This window comes from Schistocerca cancellata, chromosome 6 (genome assembly GCF_023864275.1).
Source record: "Schistocerca cancellata isolate TAMUIC-IGC-003103 chromosome 6, iqSchCanc2.1, whole genome shotgun sequence".
NCBI classification, from domain to species: domain Eukaryota; kingdom Metazoa; phylum Arthropoda; class Insecta; order Orthoptera; family Acrididae; genus Schistocerca; species Schistocerca cancellata.
The window spans coordinates 582,873,989-582,893,666 of record NC_064631.1 but is presented as its reverse complement, the minus strand read 5'-3'; the positions used below and the strand labels follow the sequence as shown (position 1 = coordinate 582,893,666).

The following is a 19,678-nucleotide window of genomic DNA, read 5'->3' as shown; positions in this document are numbered from 1 at the left end:
AAAGCGCAGTTTGAATCATAGAGCACAAAACAGGACGAACTGAAGGCAGAATTAAACTCTAAGTTAGATTTGCAAAACACAAAACTAGAGGCTCAAATTAATATCTTAAGTAATCAGATGCAACAATGGAAAAAAAGAATTGTCCGATTCCCTGAGTGAACAAACAATTTTTTTTTTTAAGGATTTAGGACAAAGAAATGAAGCTCATCTAAAAGGGTTAGTTCAAAAATTAGAATATGACGTAGACTGTAAATGTAGTAATTTGGGAACACAATTTAACAAAAAATATGACTCTTTGAAAAATGTATGTAATGTTACATTTGATGTGGTCGAACGACAATTAACTACGCTAAAAACCAATGTCCAGAAACAAGGTAAGTTGCTCCCCCCTAGTACAGGCGCAAATTCCAGGGGTCAAATCACGGGTGTAAACTGTAGAACAGAACTTCAAAGAAAAGTTAATGACTGCAGAGCTTATAAATTTGAACGGCTTAGAAGAACAAGTAGAAGAATTAATAGGACGAAAGGTTGAAGAGAAACTAAGTGATGATATCTCTTCGCCTATATTAACTTCCGATTTAGATAACACCAAGAAAGACTTAGAAACTTTGAGGAAAGAATTCATGCTTATGCAGGAGAAACTACAGAAAGGCACAGTTTCCCAAAATATTATATTAAATAACGACTTGATAACTGATTTGCAATGGGGATCAAATTCAGGCTTGTCGAGACAGTTTCCTAAATTCAAACCAGACAGGGAGGTACACCCCACCCATGTCTTAAAACAGGTTAACCAAGCCATACCTAAAAGTTGGGAGGATGCTAAGAAATTAGAGTTTGCGGTAGGTTATTTGGAGGGTGAAGCCTCAGAATGGGGCACAGTAAATATTGAAAACTTCACATCCTGGGAAGATTTTCAGTGAAAGTTTAAGGAAAAATATTGGTCTTCAAGTGCACAAGAGAAGTTGATCTCAGATTTGTGGGATCCTAAATACTACAGTAATGCCTGGGGTATAATGTGCAAGTATTTTGACTAGCATTTGACAAGGGCGAAATATTTAGATCGACCAATGCAAGAAGAGGGATTAGTTAGAATTTTAATAAGGCGTCTACCTACTTATGCTAGAAAGTGAGTGGAAAACGGTGGAGGAACTGTTATCCTTTGTAGATGCACTTGATCCAATCAATAAAGACAGGAACAAGAACTTGCATGCGCAAGAAAATCCAAGTTTTAGGAGGAATAATATGAATCATAATAATCAGTCAAAGCATTATGAATCCAATCTTGCCCGAGTCCACTGACCTAGCAGGAATGTAAATAGAGGGGGTTGCTCACGAGGACCGTTAACGTCCAACCTCGGTCCGGTAACTACGCAGGAATTCATGTCCAGCAACAGCTGTGGAACAGGGGTAACGCAGTTCCATCGTTTGGAAATCGTCTCGTGGTTGCTATCCATGAGGGAAACGTGGAGCGATCTGGACCCAGGGCCGGGGCCCAGGTTGTCGAAATACATTGAGAGGCCTAAATAAGAGGGTACAGGTTTCCTTTATGCATAAAGTACCTACCAAGGAGTGGCTACTGCTGGAGGAAACGAACAAAATAACTATTCCGCCACAACCTATTATAACAGGAGAGATAGAAAACCACAAAGTACACATATTCAACGATTCTAGTAGTGAAGTAGCACTTATTTCTACGTAATACTTTAATACATTAAAAACTAAAAGTAATTTACCTGTTTTACCAGTAACTGGGGTATACATAGTTGGTATAACTGGAAAGAAGAGTAAGGTTGTTAAATACGAAACCTTGGTACACTGCCGTATAAGTGATATGACGTTTTGACAACCTTTGCTAGTAGTGGAAGACATAAATAGAGACGTATTGTTTGGTTTAGACTGGTTAACTGATTTTAATGTTATACTAAATTTCGACGAGACCTGTATTTATGTGGGGAATCTGAGAATAAACATCGTATTAAGTTTGTGACTGACAGCGATGTGTATAAACAAACATCTGAGCACCAAAGATTATAATTAACCACGTCAGCTCAGTTGTCTCCAGAGATAGAGTTACCTAATACCGCATGGCCACAAGACGACTTTCACAAAAAGGTAAGTGAATCTGAAGTGTTAAATATTTAACAGCAAACAGATTTAGTGAGAATTTTGTCTAAATACCATTCAGTATTTTCAGAGAATCTGGGTACCATTAGCGATTATGTTTGCAAATTTAAGATTAAGGACCAGACTCCATTTTTTTGCAAATCATACCCTATACCTGCAAGTCTTAAAGAAGCGGTTAGGGAGGAGATTAATAAAATGACTGATCAAGATATAATAGAAAGAAATATGAGTGTCTATAATAATCCCTTAGTACTAGTGAAAAAAACTACAGGTGGAGTGAGATTGGTGCTAGATGCACGCACTCTCAACCGTCATATTGAAACCAAAAGAGACCGTCAGGTTAATATAGATGAATTATTAACTAAATTTAAGAATGCCCAGTATTTTAGCTCCGTTGATCTGACGGATGGGTACTGGCAAATCCGGTTACATCCCGATTCAAAAAAGTATACTGCTTTTTTGCTCAACAGAAAATTTCACCACTTTAATGTACTACCTTCTGGACTAAATATATCAGTATCGGTATTTATAAGAGCATTTGATAAGGCAATTGGATGAGAGTTATTGAAAGAACTAGTTATTTATGTGGGTGACATCTTGATTATTTCACCTACTTGGGAAGAACATTGTAGGACATTGAAACAAACTTTGGAGCAATTTAAGGAAAAGGGTATCACTTTAAAGTTAAGCAAATCTCACTTTGCGAGGCAGGAATTAAAGTTTTTAGGACACATCGTGGGAGTAAAAGGCCTTCAACCAGATCCCAAGAGAATCAAGGCTATTAAAAACTGTCAATCTCCTAGAAACATCAAACAACTAAAAGGGTTTCTGGGAATGGCAGGTTATTATCAATGCTATGTGCAAAGCCAAGAAATGAACGACCCTAGACTATTAAGCTTATTATGTAAAGGTACGTCATGGAATTGGGACCAAGGGACCCAAGAAGCCTTTGACAAACTAAAAAAAGCTTTAGAAAATGCGCCTATCTTACAACATCCCATAATGAATTAAACTTTTAAGATAGCAACTGATGCCTCAGATTACAGTATTGCAGCAGAATTATTCGAAGGGGAATGGGGAACAGAAACCTATGATCATAGATCTATAGCGTTTATTAGTCGAAGCTTAAATAAGCATGAACAAAATTATACTGCTACCGAGAAAGAATTGCTAGCGATAGTGTGGAGTATACAAAAGTTCCAAACTTTGATATGGGGTTCGGAAATCTTCATTTACAGGGTGTTACAAAAAGGTACGGCCAAACTTTCAGGAAACATTCCTCACACACAAAGAAAGAAAATACGTTATGTGGACATGTGTCCGGAAACACTTACTTTCCATGTTAGAGCTCATTTTATTACTTCTCTTCAAATTACATTAATCATGGAATGGAAACACACAGCAACATAACGTACTAGTGCGACTTAAAACACTTTGTTACAGGAAATGTTCAAAATGTCCTCCGTTAGCGAGGATACATGCATCCACCCTCCATCGCATGGAATCCCTGATGCAGCCCTGGAGAATGGCATATTGTATCACAGCCATCCACATTACAAGCACGAAGAGTCTCTACATTTGGTACCGGGGTTGTGTAGACAAGAGCTTTCAAATGCCCCCATAAATGAAAGTCAAGAGGGTTGAGGTCAGGGGAGCGTGGAGGCCATGGAATTGGTCCGCCTCTACCAATCCATCGGTCACCGAATCTGTTGTTGAGAAGCGTACGAATACGTCGACTGAAATGTGCAGGAGCTCCATCGTGCATGAACCACATGTTGTGTTGTACTTGTAAAGGCACATGTTCTAGCAGCACAGGTAGAGTATCGCATATGAAATCATGGCGGTGAATCGAGGAAGTACAGTACATACTGACAAAACTAAAATGAGCTCTAACATGGAAATTAAGCGTTTCCGGACACATGTCCACATAACATCTTTTCTTTATTTGTGTGTGAGGAATGTTTCCCGAAAGTTTGGCCGTACCTTTTTGTAACACCCTGTATACTGACCACCACTAATGAGTACTAGATTATTAACACAGTAGACTAATGAGGTGGATGTTGTTTTTACGAGAATATGATATTAAAATACAATATATAAAAGGATCAGAGAATATAGTACCCGATGCTTTGTCGCGACTACCTCAAAACATGAAAGATCTACAACGTACAGAAGGACCTGGGGTAGTTTTCGCGATCAATTTTATAACAACAAAGGAAGTACACGAGTTAGCCCAAACGATAACGGAAAATATTAGACATTACCGTTACTTTACACAGATTTATGTCATGCGTATAAGAGTGTCATTACCAGTAAACAAAAGGGAACAATGGAAGGTAACAAATCACAACTTGTTCTGGAGAAACAGCAAAGAGTCAAGCTATTGGCGGCTGTGTATACCACAAATAGCAGAGTCTAAATTAATACAGTACATTCATAGTGGATATGGTCACTTTGGAGTGAAAAAGTGTATAGCTAAAATGAATAAGTTTTATTATTTTAAGCGATTAGGACATAAGGTAACTGCTACTGTTAAGATGTGTGACACCTGTCCGAAAGCTAAGGAGAACAATATCCATGTAAAGTATAAGATGTATCCGATTATTCCTAAAGCATTACATGACCTCACAGCTGCCAATTTTTTTGGACCCATACCCAAAGGGAAGGGAGGTGTGGCTTATATATTAGTACTTATAGAATATACCTAAAAACAAAGATGATGTGACTTACCAAATGAAAGTGCTGGCAGGTCGACAGACACACAAACTAACACAAACATACACACAAAATTCAAGCTTTCGCAACAAACTGTTGCCTCATCAGGAAAGAGGGAAGGAGAGGGAAAGACGAAAGGATGTGGGTTTTAAGGGAGAGGGTAAGGAGTCATTCCAGTCCCGGGAGCAGAAAGACTTACCTTAGGGGGAAAAAAGGACGGGTATACACTCGCACACACACACATATCCATCCACACATATACAGACACAAGCAGACATATCTAAAGACCAATGTCTGCTTGTGTCTGTATATGTGTGGATGGATATGTGTGTGTGTGCGAGTGTATACCCGTCCTTTTTTCCCCCTAAGGTAAGTCTTTCTGCTCCCGGGACTGGAATGACTCCTTACCCTCTCCCTTAAAACCCACATCCTTTCGTCTTTCCCTCTCCTTCCCTCTTTCCTGATGAGGCAACAGTTTGTTGCGAAAGCTTGAATTTTGTGTGTATGTTTGTGTTAGTTTGTGTGTCTGTCGACCTGCCAGCACTTTCATTTGGTAAGTCACATCATCTTTGTTTTTAGGTATATTTTTCCTTCGTGGAATGTTTCCTTCTATTATAACCATATCAGTACTTATAGAATGTTGGTCGAAAAATGTAAGACTGTATCCTATTTGGAAGGCTAATGCCCAAATCCTGATCAAGTGTTTGCAAGAATATTTTATAGCTACAAGTAAACCGAGGTGTTTTCTTTCTGATAATGGACCTCAGTTTACCAGCCATGAAGTTAAGGAATTTTAATATACAACTATAATCCATCTTCGAGCCCTTGTGAAAGAGTAATGAAAGAGATTGGTAGGTTGTGCCGCACTTATTGCCACGACACCCGTACCTCATGGGCGGAAAGAATCAAAGATTTTGAGCTTATTCTAAACGAACTACCGCATTTGTCTACAGGAATGATGCCCGTAGAAGCCATGGGCAAGCCATTTATAGGAGAACCTCGAATTAAGTGTTTTACATGGCCGGAGCAAAAAGCTACTGATCACCAAGCAATTCAGGAAAGAGTTGGTAGAAACTTACATAGGAGCGCACAACAAAGGGTAGATAAATACAATGCAACCGCAACTGACCCAGAATACCATGTAGATGACTTAGTATTAGTAAAACAACACATTCGAAATTCAGCACTAAAAAAAGAAACAATTTTTTTTCTGAAATACACAGGACATTATCGTATTCAATCAATAGTACACCAAAAAAACCCTATATTTAGTAGACCCTGTGACGGGAGAGGAAAAGGGAATGTATAATGTTAAGGATATAAAACAATATGTACAAAACCCCCAGGGACGTTGACGTTCTGTGTCAACGGGCGGAGTGACATCCGCCGGTTCCCGAGTTGGGTTCGGTGTTACTTCCACATTAGTTTTCCTACACCAAACTCCCTTCAAATCTTCGACTATCCTGTAATCTATTTATAGCCCTTAAGCTATCCTATCACATTAGTATTAAAAGAGACCCATTATGACTACACGATCATGACTAATTTAAGGAGTCATAATAAACAGTAACCTCTAATCATGAGATAAAACTAACAGGGTAACATTCTAACAGGAGATATAATATGATGGTACTGTTTAGGAAGAATGATACCTAGATGACAAACTGAACATGTGTATGAAACAGAGTGAAGTGACTAACTGAATAACTCTTTGATTATAATGTATATAATTTCTATTTTTATAGAATGTTTTATATTTTTTTATAAAGTGTGATGTGATTGGAGAGGGTTTATATCTAATTTTGAAAGGGGTGGGTAGCATAGGCACAGACACGACCTACACATCACGCCCTTCATACAACCCTCGCAAACAAGTGTGACTGGTTCTTCATCATTTGCCGTTCCATATGAGTTGCTAAGATCTTTTCTTCGGAGACTTCAAATATGACGGTGAGAATGTCCGTTCTGCAGGAGATGCCAAACATCATACCTCCTCCGGCTTCTCACTTAAGTACCGGTGAAGTGGTCATCCTGGGGAAGGGGGGTGGAAAGGGTTTTCTGTCTTTGGGGCTGTCTTCTTTCTTTATTCGATCTTAGCAACCAATTCTTTTATTTCCTTTCTTACTTCTCTTAAGGGTACCAATCTATCTTTCCCTCTGTCCACATTCATATACTTCTATCGCTGAAGTCGTCCTCTTTTCCGTGATTTCTATAAACCCTCAACTAAGAACCTTAGTGGGCCGAAGAATCAGGACGCACAATCACACTTCCACACTCAAACAATTAAATACAAAGACGCAAACAAGTAATACACAGGGAGATGTAACAACCATCACGGATAAGGGGGGGAAGTAGTGCTCAGGAAGGGCTCAAGCACATGTGCTAAGTAATGACGGTTGCACATCTCAAGTGAAATGGTATAGTAAGATTAAGCTAAAGGAACAAGGGGGGACGAAGTGTATATCCACCTGTGTTCATAGCTATAGTAGTACAAAGTAATATGAATGGAGATAAAAAGAAATAGATATTAAGCCAGAGGTATCGAGTCAAATAAGTTTCTGATGAATAATAGGATTTTGCAGACCGAATAACCCAAAGAAAAGAAATAAAGTTACAACCATGGACGAAACATATTTAGTTATTAAGGCTGTATAAGTGAGCTGTAAGCAATGAACAAGCGAAGAATTTAAGCAGGTAGGCTGAAGGACTCAGGAGGAGGAAAGGAGAGGTAGATAGAAATTTTACCAGGAAATTTTAAATAAAATAGTGTGCAGAGGAGTACGAAAGAGGCAAGACTGAATCATTGTTAGAGAAGATAGGGAGGGCACATCCAATATAGATGAAATCAGAGAAAGAGAGGCAGGTAGGCAGACCCAGAGGCGGCTGACCTATGCAGTGCAGGCAGGGGCACCAAAAAGGGGATTGACCTGTACCTTAGTTTAGTATAAATGGAACAGGCGTACCTACCCAAGGATGAGGAAAAAGATGTTTTCATAGTATCAACCCTTACGTAGATTGGAACCCAAAGGGAAGGGGTGGTATAGTGACCTGAGAGTGTAGTGGAAAGTTTCTCCTGGTAAAGTTGAATTCTAAAATTTTTTAAATAGAAAAGACGAGTCCTGTGCAAGGAGATAGAAAAAAAGAGAAAACCCCCAGTACAACATTTTTTTTTTTTTTTTTTTTTTTAAGTAAAGACTCTACTCAGAATAATGCCTGAACTTTGAAACTGGCTAAGGGGAGGGATTTATTTTGTCTCAATCCTGGAAGAAAGAGTAGATAAATCTATTGGAAATAGCTAATACTTATTTTACTATTAGTTTATCATACTACTATGTCTATGAAAGATATTACCAACAGCTTAATGAAATACCGGAGATGGAAGAGAGTTTTTGTACCTAATGTTTTTATGTAGTACAAAATAAGAAGATAAGTGTTAAGAAAAAATTAAAATATATGTTGTGTGCAAAATAACAAATGATCGAGCTAAGGGGAGGGATCTGTAGTGCCCCCACCCTCCAGCATTTTACGAAAGCCTGTAGACACTTATGTTCCAGCCGTTTCGAACACGCGTTATTTTAAAGCAGAGTAAGGATGAGCATGGGATACTGCACCCATTTATTGTTTTTTGTGCAGGTGAAACTGGAAGGGAGATAATTCGTCGGCACTGGCAAGTGTTTAGCGCGACCTGCCAAGAATAATCAAATATGGCCTGGAAGCTCCATGGCCGGCTGCAAAGAGTTATGTAGCATTGTATTGTTGAAAAACAAATTGAGAGACTCGAAATAATGACTGTTTATTAGATGTTGAAATGCTGTTGAGAGTATGTGGACTGGACGTGGATAGTCAGCCATGACGAAAGCTTACGTATTAATTGTGTTCTAAAATGTGTAATTAACTGATTCTGGGTGCCCGGTAATGTGTGGGCTTACATCATAAAGTTAAGTTGTTTTTTTTGTACAAAGTGGAAATAAATATGTTCTGGTGCATTGAATGATATTCCAAGAGTAGCGTATTTTTTAAATAAGAAGAGAGCGAGAGAGTGAATATTTTCCCTTCCTAGCAGTGAAATCTTCGGAGAAGTGTCCGGTGCTAGCAGACGACAGCAGCGCAGCAAGAAAGCAGAACCAGCATTCTTCAACAAGTAAGTCCACGAAAATGCTTAAGCTGTGTAGAGAGCGCTTAACATTACACCAGGCCACTGCAGTTGGCATTATGTCCACAGATTCTTCTGCTGTCAAGGAGAGATCCAGTTCCATCAGAATTGAAGAACTATCTTTGCTTTGCTCTTCATCTTTTTCTTTTTTTCTCTCTCTCTTTTGATCCTGACATAATTTTTGTCATCACGTTGACTGAATGTACATTCGCTCATATTTTACTCTCGCCTCAGTATGACAAATGGTCCATCATTTCATATTCGTGTATTCCTTTTTCTTTTTAAATACTGAGCAAATCATTGAATGTTGAGGATGGTGTTTTGTACAATTTACTGACAAAGGTGGTTATTCACAAGTGATCTTCCACAGTTTCCACATTTTGGGTCTGCCAAGCAGTGGCATGACATGTTCAAAAATGTAAGCATTAAAAACATTTTTTGGGTGGTGGGACACAAAGCTTCACATCACACATGTATACCATAACTTTAACCTTTCCTGGAAGGACATTTCCTTCAGAAGCTGATATGAAAGCATCTGTATCTATCCAATTATCTTATGGACATTTTTGTACACATCACACACAATGTACACTTTGGCACTATAGATTAGAATGTACCTCCTTGCCTGTCTGGAATGTAAGACCTCTGTGGGAGAACTCCTCATATTGTATTCAAAGTTTTATGTGAAATAATGATCACTGGAATGTGACCCAGTCTTTCCCATGTTCAAGTGTTTGATAATCTGCAACAGAGGAGGCTTTAATAGTGATCCATTTCACATCTTTTCCAATGCGCTTACTTCTTCAAATTTATCTTCTATTTCTTCCATAAAAGAAAATGATTTTGTTACTCTGAAAGGATCTCCACCTGTTCCAGCTGCAGTAAAAGTCATCTGGTGTGATAACTGCTGCCAGGAGTTCTCATCCCCCAAGATGGTGGGCATCTACAACTCGACGTGCATGAGGAGCTAGCAGTTCAGCCAGCAAAAGTATGATCTCATATGTTTTCAGAGGACTCTACAGAAAGGGTACATAATGACCTCACGATGTTGGGTTGGCTTATAAACACAGATAGTCTATGTAGTTACTGTGCACAGATGGTCTTTTATGCTGTAGGCAGGTGCCACTATTTAAGGCATCTGTCCCTAACACTACAGGAAAAAATTTGGAAAAATGGATAACAATCCCAGAAGAGGACCAAAAATTATTCCACCCAAAAAATCTGATGTAAAGTAAATGGGTCAAGACGTAAAACAAAGGAAGTAGAACCAAGAAAAAAGAGCCGGTGAACATCAAGGACTCCTACCATGAGTTGCAGAGTCAGAGTCATGAGGACAATCGGAGGTGGCAGTCTGCAGCACAAGAACTGAAATAGGTGCTGTCAGTTCTTATGACCCCATGCTCAACACTCCAATAGTTATGAAGCAGTCGTGAGGTCCCAGAAGAATAAATCTAGATGATACATGGTTACAATGAGCAGTCTTGCTTGTGCCCGTTGTTGGGGGAAATAGAGACCATATAAGTAGTATCTTTGCCAGTGGACTCCACGCGCACATCAATATCGTTGGAGGTTGAGGATACAAGAATCTATCTTATATTCCTTTTCCTACTGCTTGACAATAAACACTCCATCTAGAAATTTCAAAAGTTAATCATCTTTTGTCTCTGTAAATAATATTATTGTTACTTTTTCCAGTGCTGACAACACTCTGTCATTCCCCTTCAGATGCAGTATGACCAATAAGCACAAAGTTTTGTTTTGCAAGAAATATTAGCAAATATAAACAAAGTTTTCGAGGGTGATGAGCCACAGCCACGCAATACTTTTTAATAGAGTGAAGCGCCATTTGACTGTGTTGTTATATTTATCTTTTGTACCACCCAGATTTCGGCTTTTATGGCATTATCAAGTAATTTGCTAAAGGCTGTTTGACCATTATTAAGACGTGGCTTAAAAAATATAATAATACACTGTCAAATAACAATTTACTCTTTTAAAAAATACAAATTAATTATTAAACCTCACCTATTTCCTTGATCGGTTGTCTCACTCCAATTTCATTATTCACACTCATCACTGACACAATAACAGTGTCTGGCCTTATGGCCGCTTCTAAGTCAGCCAGTGATATAATACCATTAGGTCCTACAGGAAGGAAAGTGACATCAAAACCTTCCGCTTCCAAAGCTCTGCAAGAATCCAGTACACATTTATGTTCCTAAAAACAAAACAAAAAAATGATTCAGAACTTAAAAAGAAACTAATGGTTTTGAAGAGCACATGGAAAGTCTGTTACGTATAAGAACTTACTGTCTGTGTTGTAATAACATGTTTCTTTTTGCTTTTATAAAATCTTGCAACACCTTTAATAGCAATATTATTTGACTCAGTCGCACCAGATGTAAAGACAATCTCTTTGGGATCACATTTAATCAGATCTGCTATTTGCTGTAAGATAAATGTATGATTATTCATTTCATTATACAATAACAAACATAGAAATTCAATATATTGTTGCTCATTTGATTGCAAAAACTGTTAAAATAATCATCTTGAGTTTAGTGCTTCCAACTATTCTACTTTTAACTGCACAAACAAATGAGTGCCATGTTGAACTATGAATACACAACTTCTGCGAAAAAGGCATTATTACTACTATTACTGCGGAATTCAAAGAACTAAACAGCTTGGTTATCAACCGCCTCCCCCTGCCCCCTCCATCAGGATGTTCAGGTCAAATAATGATGGATGAAATGAGAAAAGAAAATAGCCTGTTCCAGGGCCTTTGACATCACTGATGTGGCCAAAATTTGTGACACAGTATTTTAAATGAGGTGTTTACATGAGAAATAAAATCCAAATAACTCAAAACAGTAGGAAGTTAAGAGGAGCCAAAAGTGAAAAAAAGGGAAGTATGCCAATGTGTATGCAGGCTCAGCTCGAAGCCCCTGAAACAAATGCCTTGCAGCTTGCACACCATCCATTTCTGCCATACTCGATAAGATGGGTCACCATGGTCATTCTGTCTATAATGGTGTGAAAAAAGGAACACTTCAAGGAATAAATAATTTTATTAGCTTACACATTGAAAAAAAATTTAAAATGTTTGTAACATGCAATGGTGCAGGGGCAAAACACAGCCAGACACAGTGAGAGGCACCTGCCCTATCAACAACAACACCCCCCCCCCTTCCCCACTCAGTTGCATGTGTGAACACATGATGGATTTGAATCTAGCACATGTAGCGCTCTTGCATTAACCGAACTTGAATCTTTGTATGATGCGTTAATTTTTTCCAACCAATCAATGCATCCATAGCTGACAAGCAGCATTTTAGTGATGTAGTGTGTAGTGCTCACAGCAGTTTTTCATTGCAAGGGAAATGATGAAACAACTGGAGCAGTGCTACTGCATGAAATTTTGTCAGAAACTGGGCACAGTCAGCAGGAAACCATTGGGCAGATTGAAACAGCTTTTAGTGACAATGATATGGGCATCACTCACATTAAAGATCAGTACAACTGGTATAAAGATGGCTGCACATCAGTAGCGAGCAAGCCACGCTCCAATCAGCTATCAACAAGCTGAAATGACAAGGCCATTGCCAAAGTGAACACTGTTGTAATCCAGGACCATCGTTTGACTAACAGAGAAACTGCAGAGAAGGTGGGCACCGGTACTTTTTTCGGCACAATCCACTGAGACCGAAGATTTGGCACATAGAGAGTGTCGGCAAAATTCATAAAGAAGCTGCTGATAATTAAGGAAAAGCAACTTCGTTTTAAGGTCTCACAGGACACACTGGACTCCATGAACAGTGACCTCGACTTCATGAACACCATAATCATTGGTGACGAGTCCTGCAAAAATGGACATGACACAGAAAGCAAATTCCAGTCATCATAGTGGAAGCATTCGTCATCACCCACACCAAAGAAGGCCCGCCAAACGTGCAGCAAAGTCAAAGTGATGGTGACTACTTTTTTTTACTCCCGTATTGTGGTACACCATGAGTAAGCACCACAAGTTCAAACACTCACCAAAGAGTACTACAGGGATATCCTCCATCACCTAACTGATGCTGTGCGGCACAAGAGACTGGACTTGCGGTTAACAGGAAATTGGCACCACCATCACAACAATGCTCCAGCACATTCCTTGCACTACATTCAGACATTTTTGGCAAAAAAAGACATTCCTGTGCTTCAACAGGTTCCCCACTCACCTGATTTAGCCCTCTGTGGCTTCTCACTGTTCCCCAAACTCAAGAGGCCATTGAAAAGAACATGAGTTCAAACAAGAGGGGACATTTGGCAGTAATGACAGCTGAGCTAAACTCCTCTCAGAAAGAGGCTACTTCAGTGTGCTTCCAACAATCGCAAAACTGCTGGGAGAAATGTTTGGAGTCCCAAGGGAACTACTTTGAGGGTGATCAGGTGTCAAATGCTCCAGGTAAGCCGGATTCTAGTTGTGATGTTTTGTGTATTTATGGAGTATTGAATGTGATTTAATTTATGTTTGATTTGCAGATTTTTGAGATTGTGGTTTTATTTTTCGCAGTTGTACATGTTGGTTTTTTGGCATCCATAGTTGTGGTTCATGGTGTGGGTTCCTGTAGTCACGTCCTAGTTCATGAACCACGGGCAACGTATGAGTGGCCAAGTAAGTAGTACCGACAGTTGGGATACCAGTTACTTTGGAATAAGGCTGGGCGTCTTGGACATATTCTGAGTCGTGGTCACCTTTGTGCTCATACGGCAAAGACTACCAAATCCACCGGTTAGTCCCTCAGCCGTTAGGGGTAAAACCCAATGGCACTCGGGGCAAGGAAGACTAGCAACCCACTTCCCTGGTACTTTAAATATGATGCTGGCAAGAATCAGAGCAAAATGCCTCAGAACTTTGGAGGTGACAGAGTCCCACCTCTAACTGAAAAACCAGGGACTCCTAAGATACGACTTCGCAAACAAATGGTAATGAGATGTGGAGCTATTAATATCAATGGGGGCTACTCTGGGAAGAAGGTAGAGCTGGCAGAGGCTGCAAGTAAGATGGGGCTGGACATTTTAGCTGTTAGTGACATTCGGGTTGTTGTTGTTAATGTGGTCTTCAGTCCTGAGACTGGTTTGATGCAGCTCTCCATGCTACTCTATCCCGTGCAAGCTTCTTCATCTCCCAGTACCTACTGCAACCTACATCCTTCTGAAACTGCTTAGTGTATTCATCTCTTGGTCTCCCTCTACAATTTTTACCCTCCACACTGCCCTCCAGTACTAAATTGGTGATCCCTTGATGCCTCAGGACATGTCCTACCAACCAATCCCTCCTTCTGGTCAAGTTGTACCACAAACTTCTCTTCTCCCCAATCCTACTCAATACTTCCTCATTAGTTATGTGATCTACCCATCTAATCTTCAGCATTCTTCTGTAGCACCACATTTTGAAAGCTTCTATTCTCTTCTTGTCCAAACTATTTAACGTCCATGTTTCACTTCCATACATGGCTACACTCCATACAAATACTTTCAGAAATGACTTCCTGACACTTAAACCTATACTCGACGTTAACAAATTTTTCTTTTTCAGAAACGCTTTCCTTGCCATTGCCAGTCTACATTTTACATCCTCTCTACTTAGACCATCATCAGTTATTTTGCTCCCCAAATAGCAAAACTCCTTTACTACTTTAAGTGTCTCATTCCCTAATCTAATTCCCTCAGCATCACCCGACTTAATTAGACTACATTCCATTATCCTCATTTTGCTTTTGTCGATGTTCATCTTATATCCTCCTTTCAAGACGCTATCCATTCCATTCAAGTGCTCTTCCAAGTCCTTTGCTGTCTTTGACAAAATTACAATGTCATCGGCGAACCTCAAAGTTTTTATTTCTTCTCCATGGGTTTTAATATTTACTCCGAATTTTTCTTTTGTTTTCTTTACTGCTTGCTCAATATACAGATTGAATAACATCGGGGAGAGGCTACAACCCTGTCTCACTCCCTTCCCAACAACTGCTTCCCTTTCATGTACCTCGACTCTTTATAACTGCCATCTGGCTTCTGTACAAATTGTAAATAGCCTTTCGCTCCCTGTATTTTACCCTGCCACCTTCAGAATTTGAAAGAGAGTATTCCAGTCAACATTGCCAAAAGCTTTCTCTAAGTCTACAAATGCTAGAAACGTAGGTTTCCCCTTTCCTTAATCTTTCTTGTAAGATAAGTCGTAAGGTCAGTATTGCCTCATGTGTTCCAACATTTCTACGGAATCCAAACTGACCTTCCCTGAGGTCGGCTTCTACTAGTTTTTCCATTCGTCTGTAAAGAATTCGTGTTAGTATTTTGCAGCTGTGGCTTATTAAACTTATTGTTCGGTAATTTTCACATCTGTCAACACCTGCTTTCTTTGGGATTGGAATTATGATATTCTTCTTTAAGTCTGAGGGCAGTATTATATCTCGCATTTCATCTTCATCTACATCCTCTTCCATTTCCGTAATATTGTCCTCAAGTACATCGCCCTTGTATAGACCCTCTATATACTCCTTCCAACTTTCTGCTTTCCCTTCTTTGCTTAGAACTGGGTTTCCATCTGAGCTCTTTATGTTCATACAAGTGGTTCTCTTATCTCCAAAGGTCTCTTTAATTTTCCTGTAGGCAGTATCTATCTTACCCCTAGTGAGATAAGTCTCTACATCCTTACATTTGTCCTCTAGCCCTCCCTGCTTAGCCATTTTGCACTTCCTGTCGATCTCATTTTTGAGACGTTTGTATTCCTTTTTGCCTGCTTCATTTACTGCGTTTTTATATTTTCTCCTTTCATCAATTAAATTCAATATATCTTCTGTTACCCAAGGATTTCTACTAGCCCTCGTCTTTTTACCTACTTGATCCTCTGCTGCCTTCACTACTTCATCCCTCAAAGCTACCCATTCTTCTTCTACTGTATTTCTTTCCCCCATTCCTGTCAATTGTTCCCTTATGCTCTCCCTGAAACTCTGTACAGCCTCTGGTTCTTTCAGTTTATCCAGGTCCCATCTCCTTAAATTTAGCAGTTTCTTCAGTTTTAATCTACAGGTCATAACCAATAGATTGCGGTCAGAGTCCACATCGGCCCCGGGAAATGTCTTACAATTTAAAACCTGGTTCCTAAATCTCTGTCTTACCATTATACAATCTATCTGATACCTTTTAGTATCTTCAGGGTTCTTCCATGTATACAACCTTCTTTCATGATTCTTAAACCAAGTGTTAGCTATGATTAAGTTGTGCTCTGTGCAAAATTCTACCAGACGGCTACCTCTTTCATTTCTTAGCCCCAATCCATATTCACCTATCATGTTTCCTTCTCTCCCTTTTGTTACTACCAAATTCCAGTCACCCATGACTATTAAATTTTCATCACCCTTCACTATCTGAATAATTTCTTTTATTTCATCATACATTTCTTCAATTACTTCGTCATCTGCAGAGCTAGTTGGCACATAAACTTTTACTACTGTAGTAGGTGTGGGCTTCGTATCTATCTTGGCCACAATAATGTGTTCACTATGCTGTTTGTAGTAGCTTACCCGCATTCCTATTTTCCTATTCATTATTAAACCTACTCCTGCATTCCCCCTATTTGATTTTGTGTTTATAACCCTGTAGGCACCTGACCAGAAGTCTTGTTCCTCCTGCCACCGAACTTCACTAATTCCCACTACATCTAACTTTAACCTATCCATTTCCCTTTTTAAATTTTCTAACCTATCTGACCGATTAAGTGATCTGACATTCCACGCTCCGATCCGTAGAACGCCAGTTTTCTTTCTCCTGATAACGACATCCTCTTGAGTAGTCCCCGCCCAGAGATCCGAATGGGGGACTATTTTACCTCCAGAATATTTTACCCAAGAGGATGCCATCATCATTTAATACATACAGTAAAGCTGCATGCCCTCGGGAAAAATTACGGCTGTAGTTTCCCCTTGCTTTCAGCCGTTCACAGTACCAGCACAGCAAGGCCGTTTTGGTTAATGTTACAAGGCCAGATCAGTCAATCATCCAGACTGTTGCCCTTGCAACTACTGAAAAGGCTGCTGCCCCTCTTCAGGAACCACACGTTTGTCTGGCCTCTCAACAGATACCCCTCCGTTGTGGTTGCACCTACGGCACAGCTATCTGTATCGCTGAGGCATACAAGCCTCCCCACCAATGGCAAGGTCCATGGTTCATGAGGGGAGGGACATTCAAGTAAGGGGTGAGAAAGAAGAGGAAGAGGGAGAATACAAGGTCTACCTGTCAGGAGTCAAAGCAGGAATAGCACAAAGCAGGAATAGCACAATGGGGTGTAGGGCTTTACATCAGGAAAGAAATGGAACCCAGCGTAGTTGCAATAAGGTATGTAAACGAACGACTGATGTGGATAGATTTGACAGTGTCTAGCAAGAAAATTAGGATTCTGTCAGTATATTCGCATTGTGAAGGGACAGATCAAGATAAAATGGATAGTTTTTATGAGGCACTCAGTGATGTAGTTGTTAGAGTAAAGGACAAGGGCAGTGTTCTGCTCATGAATGATTTTAAAGCCAGGATTGGAAATCGAACAGAAGGGTATGAAAAGGTTATGGGTAAATTTGGAGAGGATATGGAGGCCAACAGGAATGGGAAACAACTCTTGGATTTCTGTGCCAGTATGGGCTTAGTAATCACAAACTCCTTTTTTAAACATAAGAACATTCACCAGTATACTTGGGAAGGCAGGGGAACCAGATCTGTCATTGACTATATAATAACAGATCAGCAATTCAGGAAGGCTGTGAGGGACACACGTGTATTCAGGGGATTCTTTGATGACACTGATCATTATTTAATCTGCAGTGAAATTGGGATTGTGAGGCCGAAAGTGCAGGAGGTCAGGTCCATATGTAGGAGGATAAGAGTGGAGAAACTTCAGGATAAGGAAATCAGGCACAAGTACGTAACAGCGATCTCAGAAAGGTACCAGTTAGTTGAATGTCGTCAATTACAGTCATTGGAAAAGGAATGGACAAGGTACAGGGACACAGTACTAGAAGTGGCTAAAGAATGCCTCAGAACAGTAGTGTGTAAAAGTAGGATGAAGCAAACAGCTTGGTGGAATGACACAGTCAAGGCAGCCTGTAAAAGGAAAAAGAATGCATATCAAAAATGGCTACATACTAGAACTCAGGTAGACAGAGAAAGTTATGTTGAAGAAAGAAACAAAGCCAAACAGATAATTGCAGCATCCAAGAAGAAATCTTGGGAAGACTTTGGAAACAGGTTGGAGACTATGGGCCAAGCTGCTGGAAAACCATTCTGGAGTGTAATTAGCAATCTTCAAAAAAGAGGTAAGAAGGAAATGACAAGTATTTTGGACAGGTCAGGAAAACTGCTGGTGAATCCTGTGGATGCCTTGGGCAGATGGAGGGAATATTTTGAAGAGCTGCTCAATGTAGGTGAAAATAAGATCAGTAATGTTTCAGATTTCGAGGTAGAATGGGATAGGAATGATGATGGAAATAGGATCACATTTGAGGAAGTGGAGAAAATGGTCAATAGATTGCAGTGCAATAAAGCAGCTGGGGTGGATGAAATTAAGTCGGAACTCATCAAATACAGTGGAATGTCAGGTCTTAAATGGCTACACAGGACAATTGAAATGGCCTGGGAGTCGGGACAGGTTCCATCAGACTGGACAAAATCAGTAATCACACCAATCTTTAAACATGGAAACAGAAAAGATTGTAACAACTACAGAGGTATCTCTTTAATCAGCGTTGTGGGTAAAATCTTCTCATGTATTGTTGAAAGGAAAGTGCGAGTATTAGTTGAGGACCAATTGGATGAAAATCAGTGTGGGTTTAGGCCTCTTAGAGGTTGTCAGGACCAGATCTTTAGCTTACGGCAAATAATGGAGAAGTGTTATGAGTGGAACAGGGAATTGTATCTATGCTTTATAGATCTTGAAAAGGCATATGACTGGGTTCCTTGGAGGAAGTTATTGTCTGTTCTATGAGATTATGGAATAGGAGGCAAACTTTTGCAAGCAATTAAAGGTCTTTACATGGACAGTCACGCAGCAGTTAGAGTTGACAGTAAATTGAGTTCATGGTTCAGAGTAGTTTCAGGGGTAAGACAAGGCTGCAACCTGTCTCCACTGTTGTTCATATTATTTATGGATCATATGTTGAAAACAATAGATTGACTGGGTGAGATTAAGATATGTAAACACAAAATAAGCAGTCTTGCATATGCAGATGACTTAGTTGTGATGGCAGATTCGATTGAAAGTTTGCAAAATAATATTTCGAGCTAGATCAGAAATGTAAGGACAATGGTATGAAGATCAGCATCTCCAAAACGAAAGTAATGTCAGTGGGAAAGAAATATAAACGGATTGAGTGCCAAATAGGAGGAACATAGTTAGAACAGGTGGACGGTTTCAAGTACTTAGGATGCATATTCTCACAGGATGGCAACATAGTGAAAGAACTGGAAGCGAGGTGTAGCAAAGCTAATGCAGTGAGTGCTCAGCTACGATCTACTCTCTTCTGCAAGAAAGAAGTCAGCACCAAGACTAAGTTATCTGTGCACCGTTCAATCTTTCGACCAACTTTGTTGTATGGGAGCGAAAGCTGGGTGGATTCAGGTTACCTTAATCAACAAGGTCGAGGTTAC

The 19,678-nt window shown here is 39.7% G+C and overlaps 1 protein-coding gene across 1 annotated transcript in view; it reads right to left on the bottom strand.

The window, feature by feature from the left end:
* LOC126191438 (cysteine desulfurase, mitochondrial-like) overlaps window positions 1–19,678 on the bottom strand; it is a 134,701-nt gene that overhangs the window by 90,722 nt on the left and 24,301 nt on the right. Inside the window, exons 4-5 of the mRNA XM_049932314.1 lie at window positions 11,306–11,443; window positions 11,021–11,213 (exon numbers count right to left, since the gene is read on the bottom strand). Of these exons, the coding sequence (XP_049788271.1) occupies window positions 11,021–11,213; window positions 11,306–11,443 (331 nt within the window). The remainder of the gene's footprint in view (window positions 1–11,020; window positions 11,214–11,305; window positions 11,444–19,678) is intronic.